Below are 8,232 nucleotides of genomic sequence, written 5' to 3'. Positions count from 1 at the left end.
CGTGTAGGAGCGCAGGGAGCTGTGCGCGGTGTTGCCGGGCCAGTGTGACTCATGCTGCACGCAGAGCCGATGTTCTTCACGCAGTTACCCGTGACTGCTCACCTTCCCACCAGGCTTGTTCAGCCAGCAGCAGCTGTCAGCTCAGCCGTGGCTTGGACATTTCTCCCTCCTACATCCTGTCAAAAAAGTCAGTTTTCCCATTAAGTGCTGTGGCTGTTTCTGTGTATAATAGGCTGTTTCCCTCTTAGACACAGCTGTGTGCTAGGCTGTGCCATGATGTCCTTGTCAATCCTAGAGCATGGTCTGCTGTAACGTAGGTTTGGTCACCCTGGGTGTTCTTCTGACTGTGTTCAAAGGGCGTTTGAGTCCATTCTGCTTGAGAGGGTGCAAGCTGCCTCTTGGTACTTACCAGCCTCCCGTTTTTCATGGCATGTGCAGATTTGCAGTGGCAATTTGGTTTCCTGGATTGTTTTAAAGGGTAGCTCCATGCATGTCTCTTACCGCAGTACAAACATTTTGTCCCATACTCCTCTTTCTTGCAGTTGTGGTGTCCTAAAGCTCTCAGCAGGATAAGGTGTGCCAAATGAGCAAGATATGCAGGTTCAAAGTGCCAGCCAGTTTATCATGCAGCTGCAGAAAGGTGTAACCCAGCACGGTGTGGTGTGAAAATGAATGACTGAGGACAGAGAGGCAGAGGGTTTCTTCACAGTTTCTGCAGACAAGAGAAAGGCCTCGGGAGCCATATTCTCAGTGTTAGCCAGGAATGAGAGCAAAGTGGAGATGGGGAAGTTGAGTGAGACACTGGTTTGCCTGTTGAGCGGGATGCTCCTTGCAGGGAAGGAGTCACGTTGCAGCTCTGTTCTTCAGTTCTGGACAAATGTGATAGGCACAGCAGCAGAGAAGCGTGTGCTCAGTTTTGAACTTTAGTAAAAAGCATTATCTTAAGGCTTTAGGTGGTTTACTGGGGGCCTGTAAGCTGAATGAACCAACCTTCTTCAAGCACAGGTTTAACATCTGTGTGGTGTTACCAGTGAGTGGCAGGATCTAGATAAAGTTGTCCGGGGTGGTCTTGTCAGGAAGGAGGCAGGTTATAGTGTTTTATTTCGGCAGGCTCCGAGTGTTACTGGGGTGGTGGCCCTTGCGCTCCATCACCACTTCCACCAGCAAATGGCAGCTCTTGTGTGTAGGGCTGTGCATGGCTTGAGACACTGAGCACCATGAATGATCCCTTTTATACAAATAAAAATAATCTCCTTTCTCCTCAGATGTGAGGTTTTCCTAATAATTTTATGAACCTTGAGGGCCAGGATTAAGTATGTTCTAGCCTTGCATCAGATAACAGGTAGCAGCATGCTGCCCCTGGGCTGATTTACTTTGACATGCTCCCTCCCCAACCACTGACACCAGGCAGGAATGTCTGGATTGTTGTGTGTGAAGAAGATAAACACTTAATCGCTTTTAGCTTTTACTTTACACTTTATTAAGTATAATCTTCTGGCTGATTTTGCTTCCTCCAGCAAAGCATCCCCCTTCTTAACCCTCCTAACCCTAAATTAATTAATTGGAAAGAAAAGGGATCAGCAAAGTCTGAGGGTGTTTTCAAGTTCCCAGAGTTTTTCTAGCCATGATGCTCAGTGCCAGAAGAGAACTGTAAACTGAGCCCTCCCTAAGGAACAAAAGGTAATTCTGAAAGCAGAAGCATGTGGCTTAGTTACTACAGACCGAGCCACATGTGAATTACTGCCACAGAGCTCTGGTTCTGCCATTGCATAAGTGTTTTTGTCAAATCTGTGCCCCACAGAAGCAGTGGGGATAAGGCTGTCTTCACCCACCATGCTGTCAGCAGTGACTGTAAAGCACCAGGTGCTCTGCAGGCATGTGCCCAGCCTGCTCTGAGATAGCTCAAACCTCAGAAAGGGAAAATGACCTTTTTTCAGTATGTTAACAACTTTGATTTATAATTAAGTTTGCATTTGCAGTGAACTGATTCTTCCCATTCTTGTTGACTATGATATTAGCAAGGAGAGTGATGTTTTAAGGAAGTTTTTTGGTCATCTCTTTACTGTCTCTTTCTGCTGGTGATATTTTTTAATCTTTTTTTTTTCCTAGGCCTGCAGGTGGTCTCTATGGTATTGACAGCATGCCTGATCTACGCAAAAAAAAGCCAATTCCACTTGTCAGTGATCTGGTGAGAGATTTTTTTTTTCTTCTGCCATACAGCTAATAGTGCAGATGGTTTCATTTTTGGCATCTGTTGATGTTCATTGTCACTTCAAGAGGCTGAAGGTTTCTTGTTTTCTTAAATTGATTCTTACACTAAAGGGTTATGAATTGTGCTTGGAAAAATTTTGGTTGTGTAGACAGTTTCCTTCATTTGGCAGAATTAAGATACTTTCCATGTTCTTTTTCCTGTTTATTCTGCTCAGAACATTTGATTATTTTTAGGCCTGCATTATTTTAAAATGTTTTCCTAAAAATCACGTACTTTAGGGAAAGTTATAATGTCCATGTGAGGTTTGGCAACTTACCAGAAGACTGGAATTTCAGAGGACAGATAAACGAGCATATGTGCTTGGATTTTTAAAGTAATTTGCAATACTGCCAGTAGGCTTCTACACAAGAACCAAGTGAGTTATGAGGACAAGTTTCATATGCTTGTGTGATAACGGTGAAATAAGGCCTCTGCAGGACAAATGGTTTTCTGTCGGCTGTGTTCAGCAAACGTAGCGATTTCATACTTGGGAGAAATGCTGTAACAGCTGAAAGGCCAAAGTTTCCATATCGTGTAGTTCATGTGAAAAGAGGCACGCAATCCTCTCTGCTAGCTGATGCATAGGAAGCTTAGTAACTGCTTGTATCTTAAATCTTTGCAATAACAGCATTAACTTGTGTTGCTTCCTTTGTATGCTTTCATTCTCTCTCTCCACAGGCCATGGTAAGTGGAGCTAAAGACTATCCACCCAGTATTCACCAGAAATAAAAAATATTTTACCTCATTTTCCCTCCACTTTTTTGCTTTTTATTTTCACCGTGCCGTCCTGCAGTGCATGTGCATCTAATGCGCTGTCCTGCTCCATCACTGATGGAATGAACTTTTTCAGTCTGTCTTCAAACAGCATAAATGGAAGTTTCTCATGATTTCAGAGCAGCTGTTACTAGCTTTAACTTCCTTCTCTGCCTTCATCTCACTGGAGTGGCTTGCTGAAGAAATCCTTTGTATGCCAGTGTGAGGTGCTGCAAAGGCACTGCCCTGTGCTGTCCAGGGCTGCAGAACCCGATGTTGGCAGGATGCAGTTTTGAGGGGAAAATGCTGTTCATTGTGTTCAGTGATGGTCAGTGAATGTATTACACCAGCGCGTTCAAACCTGTGCTTCCAACCCGCTCTGTTCTTTATTTTTTACCCTGTTTATTTGTAACCCTTTCACTGTCACCTTTGGAGGTGTTGTGTATGTTGTGAAACTGATGACATAATCTCCGTTTGGTTATGAATGAAGTTAGCTGTAGCAGAGTGCGTCTCACGTAGTTAACTTAGGCAATAGCAGAGTTACCATTGCTACCAGAACGTAGAACTGAAGATGTGAACCCAGGTTTCATTGACAGTTCTTACCACAGAAACAAATAAAAATTTACCAATGTGAGACTGGTTGTGGGCAGATGGAAACCATGTGGAGACCTTTCAGAGGCTGCATTTGACTCTTCTGAGATGTGAGCTATCATTTAAGAAACCAGCATGACTGTAATAGGCTGCTGGTTTGGTGTCTGGCGTGACAAAGGTCCCCTTGCTCACATTTCTGGGGACATAGTGCCAGGGCATTCATGAATGTTTGTGGTGAATAACAAAATTTCTTCCTTCTTAGTCACTGGTTCAGTCCCGGAAAGCCGGAATTACCTCAGCAATGGCCACTAGAACATCTCTCAAAGATGAAGAGCTGGTAAGTGGGAGGGTTTCTTGGCTCCTCTTAACTTTTAGTAAGCAAATTAAGGGAATTTGGCTCTCTGGGATACAGAGCCAGCTTCACAGATGTCTGAAAATATAGATGTAAAGCTTTTTGTATCATTTGTTTAAAGAAACCAAACATATAAAAAATAACATTTAATGTATCAATATGGTCCTGAAAAATGTAATCTTATGATTTCCTTCTGTGCTATCTGCCATGGCGAACAGTGTTTGAAACTTGATTTATAAAAGATATTCCTCATCCACGAAACTTAATTCTTTTCTTCTACCTCCCTCACTTTTTAAAAAGCCCTGGAGAGTCATTTTTGGAAGGGTGTCCTCTGCTGCTGCTTGTCGAAGTTTGATAAATTTAGCTGCCTTCAAATGTGTAGATGTATTGCACTGCTCATGCTTTTTTCCTTAGGACTCACATGTGACCAGCAAAACCAGGTTCAGCCGCTTTCCTGGATGAGGGTTTATGTGTGCTCTTGCCTTTCAGAAATCTCATGTCTATAAGAAGACCTTGCAAGCCTTAATTTACCCCATCTCTTGCACAACCCCGCACAACTTCGAAGTGTGGACAGCCACAACTCCTACCTACTGCTACGAATGTGAGGGGCTGCTGTGGGGTATTGCACGGCAGGGAATGCGCTGCGGTGAATGTGGGGTCAAGTGCCATGAGAAGTGCCAAGACTTGCTCAACGCTGACTGCTTACAGAGTGAGTAGAGGCCAGTGGGGCACGGAATTTCCGAGAGCATTAACAGAGCTCTCCTAGGTGATACCCCACTGATCAGTGAAGCTGTGTTTACTGAAATGACTGAATGTTTTCTGGAAAGGTGCCCCTAAACCCACACCCATTGCCCTGTGTCCCCAGCCAGCTTCACTGACACAGAATGTCTTTGCAACTTTGTGCTTGACATGCTTAACAATGAAGTTGATTTCTTGACTCTTTCACATCTACTTCTTTGTTTTTACCCATGTAACACGTTTAATGTCTTTGTGTCAGCTCAAGGTGGAGTGTAGCGCTTTAGAGACCTGGGGCTGAGTCAGCAGAGATATTAGGAGGATAGGAAGGTTTGCTTGAGTGTGTGGGCAGTATTTCACCTTCCTACTAGGATTTCTGTTTATTTTGTTGGCTTTTTCCTGCAATGTTCAAAAACTCAGCCTCTCTTCAAAGGGGAGCTCTTCAAAGAGCTGTGATTTTGCAGAATAAATGAGGCCTTACACAAACAGTGGAGAAGTTTAAAAGGAATTTAATGACAGAAAAAAAAAAAGACTGAGAAAAAGTATTAATTTAGGCATACAGCTTGGGCCGGTTATTTTTATTTGCTTGTAAAAGAGTTTCTTAATTTGGTCTTGAATTTTTGTTCCTGCTTGAGAGCAAAATATCTTAGCTTAAATGGAATAGAAACTTCTGCCATATGTGTTAAATCTTGAGTAGGAAGGTGGAGCTGTTTCTGTTCACTCTTGATTTTCTTGGCATTGCAAATTGAATGGACTAAGTCTAAGAAATCAGAAAAGCTCATGAAGTGTAAACAGACTTACTGCAAATCCATGTCAGCGATTACAGGAATATGAAGAGTCAAATCTTGTATCTGCCTAAGGCTCTAGTAGTTTGGGAAAGCCGTGCTGGATGATCCAGCAAGGGATTCCAGTGAATCATAGGTCACTTGTTTGTACTTACAGCTTATTTTAACACCACAAAAGGATGTTGCTTGTGCTTGTATTTTTGATGTATGCAGAATTTTAAATCGTTCATAATTAGGACTGGGGCTCTTTGCAAAGTCTTGTTTGTCAGACAGCTGATACTGGTGAAAGATCGCTGTTCCTCAGTTCCTTAGTGTTTCTAGATTTGTCTTTGAGGGTTGCAGGGTGATCTTTGCAGCTCATAGCACTGAAGCAATAACATCATTGACACCTGGGCTTTTTTGAGTCCTTTTGTGACTGAGCAAAGAGCTGCTGTGTTGCATTTGCTTCAGGAGAATGCAATTAAGTCATAACTCATAACGTGATGTAGAGATCAGTTAGACCGAGGATAACTTCATTTGTTTCTGGAATTCGTCAGAACTGGCTGCTAACTCATATTTTTCAGTATTTGAGATGACAAGCTGTTGATGTGTGCATCCAGGCTTGATTAAGGTGCGTGCCCACAACGTTATGTTGTAGTGGAGCTGTGATATCTCAGTATGAGGGAAATAGTGAGAGCAGGGGAAAATTAGGGTTGCACCATCAGCAGTGAGGAAATGGGCACAAAGCTGTTGTATGGAGCAGAGGTCATAAGGCCAAAAATAATAGAAGATAAACTAAATATAAGAAATAGGTAATGACTAAGAGGGAATACACTCCTGCAGAGGACAGCTGTGGCTATCCACGTTCAAGAGGGAAACTTCAGACTGGAATGGGTACTGGAAAGAGTACAGTGATAATGGGAAGAACATGTGAATGTTTTGAGAAAGGATGGTCTGCGTTTGATCTTTCAAAAGAGAGGCTTGACAGTGTGGGACAGGGGGATGACAGGAATTATGATATTTCAAAAAAGTAAAAATAGCCATCCTTGCTCTGTCCCAAAAGAATGTTTCTAAAGGGATGTTTTGGAGCCCAAGGCAGAGGTGTAAATCGTGTGTAGAGCTCCTGTGACTCTGGCTTTCTCTTACAGCTTACAGCTATTCATGGCTTAAAATCTTTCTGAGCAGTAGATGCTATGTTTAACAGCTGATGAGGATGGCTCTGTGAATTGGTTTAATCTGTGTTTGAACCTGATTATGCTTGAACTGTGTTGGGGGAGAGAGAAGTAGGCAGCAGGGAGGAAAATGATCTGTTTAAACTTAACTGTTTACAAAAGAAAAAAAGGAAAAATTTGCTGAGAGAAAATTAAAGGTGGAAGTAGAAGACAACTTCAGTGATGAGACAATCTCTACAGAATAACCATGAAGACAGGTTTTCTAGTCTCTGGTTGGAATTAAATAAGTTTATGCAATGGGCTGTGGGATGTGATGATGGCAATAGTCTCTACTTTTCTATGGAAAAGAAGTAACAATTGGAAATTACTTCTCATATATGGCAAACTATTAGATAAGAACTTGCTATTTTATTCATGGGATTGCAGATGTTTACTTTGCACATTTCCTTTCAAAATGTAAGCAAAAGATACTCCAGCATGGAGAGTTAAAGAAAAGGAGTGGAAACAACAGGGAGTACACGGGTCTCAAAACCTACAAAGCATGTAGAAAGGTAAAACCCAACCAAACAAAAACTTAGTTATTTGAAAGTTGCCCAGCATGAGAACAGGGAGGAGACAAAGACTGTGAGCCTGGGGTCTGTGGGGGTACAGAGTGTGAGTGTGGTGGGCATCATTATCTAGGGGAGAGATGTGAAAGAAACTGAAGACAGCAACTGGGTACTTAAAAGACAGAGAAGGGAGAGGAAAGATAGTGATAGGAGATGAAGATAGTGGTGGGACCAATATGTGGATGTGCTGCTGGATTGGGAAAACAAATGTTATCAATGCTAGAAATTATTAAAAGACTTTCAGGCAATTGTGTTCTTGCTTTGGCATCTTCATGCTAAAATCCTTCTAGCTGGAACCCACCAGGGCAGAAGAAAATGGATAAATTAAATTAATTTTTATCTATGTTTGAAGAACATAGGCTGAGCTTGAGGAGTGAGAATGGGGTTTCTAGGGGACAAGCAACAGTTTAGAGATCAAATAAATTCAAGACTGAACTTTGTTCTGTACTGAACTCAGGAGGGATTTCTTCCTAAGAGAGAGTCTATTGTTGCTGTTGGTTAAAAGAAAAATTCTCATGACATATCTTTACTTAAGTCTATTTAAGGCTTTCAGAAAATGTTGCATTGGAGTAAAACGGATTTTCAGGCTGGTAACAAATACAGTTCTATTGATTATACCTTGAAGCCTCAGGATATATCTTCAGTTTGTGTAAGTCTTCCAGGAAATGTTACATTGGAGCAAAATGAATTTTTCAGGCTGGTCACAAACACAGTTCCATTGTCTATGCCTTGAAATTTTGGGTAGACACTTGGGGTTTTATTCCTTAGAATCAGAATGTGCTGTTTATCCATCTTCTACCCTTCAGTGCCTTTCTGGGGGAGATAAAAGGAGCTATTTCCCTAAGTCTGTTGGAATTAAATTTAGTTATTTCTTCTGAGGGTGTTTTTCTTACCCTCTATATTTTTAAGAAACCGAGTAGCTGATACAGTTAACACATGTGTGGATCTGCAGTGACGGAATACTCAGATTGAGCTATTCTTTGTTGCAATTTGAATCAAAGTCCAC

General features: G+C 42.0%; 1 protein-coding gene across 1 annotated transcript in view; it reads left to right on the top strand.

Annotated features, from left to right (window-relative positions):
- The window catches only part of LOC104489656 (protein unc-13 homolog B-like), a gene marked incomplete at its 3' end in the record, with an annotated part of 132,679 nt that overhangs the window by 102,602 nt on the left and 21,845 nt on the right, over positions 1-8,232 (top strand). Inside the window, exons 13-16 of the mRNA XM_010131841.1 lie at positions 2,110-2,188; positions 2,930-2,935; positions 3,858-3,932; positions 4,437-4,656. Coding sequence (XP_010130143.1) covers positions 2,110-2,188; positions 2,930-2,935; positions 3,858-3,932; positions 4,437-4,656 — 380 coding nt within the window. The remainder of the gene's footprint in view (positions 1-2,109; positions 2,189-2,929; positions 2,936-3,857; positions 3,933-4,436; positions 4,657-8,232) is intronic.

The sequence above is a fragment of the Buceros rhinoceros genome, unplaced genomic scaffold, assembly GCF_000710305.1.
Source record: "Buceros rhinoceros silvestris isolate BGI_N320 unplaced genomic scaffold, ASM71030v1 scaffold1342, whole genome shotgun sequence".
In the NCBI taxonomy this organism is placed as follows: domain Eukaryota; kingdom Metazoa; phylum Chordata; class Aves; order Bucerotiformes; family Bucerotidae; genus Buceros; species Buceros rhinoceros.
The sequence above is the reverse complement of the archived record's forward strand: the minus strand, read 5'-3'. Positions and strand labels throughout refer to the sequence as shown.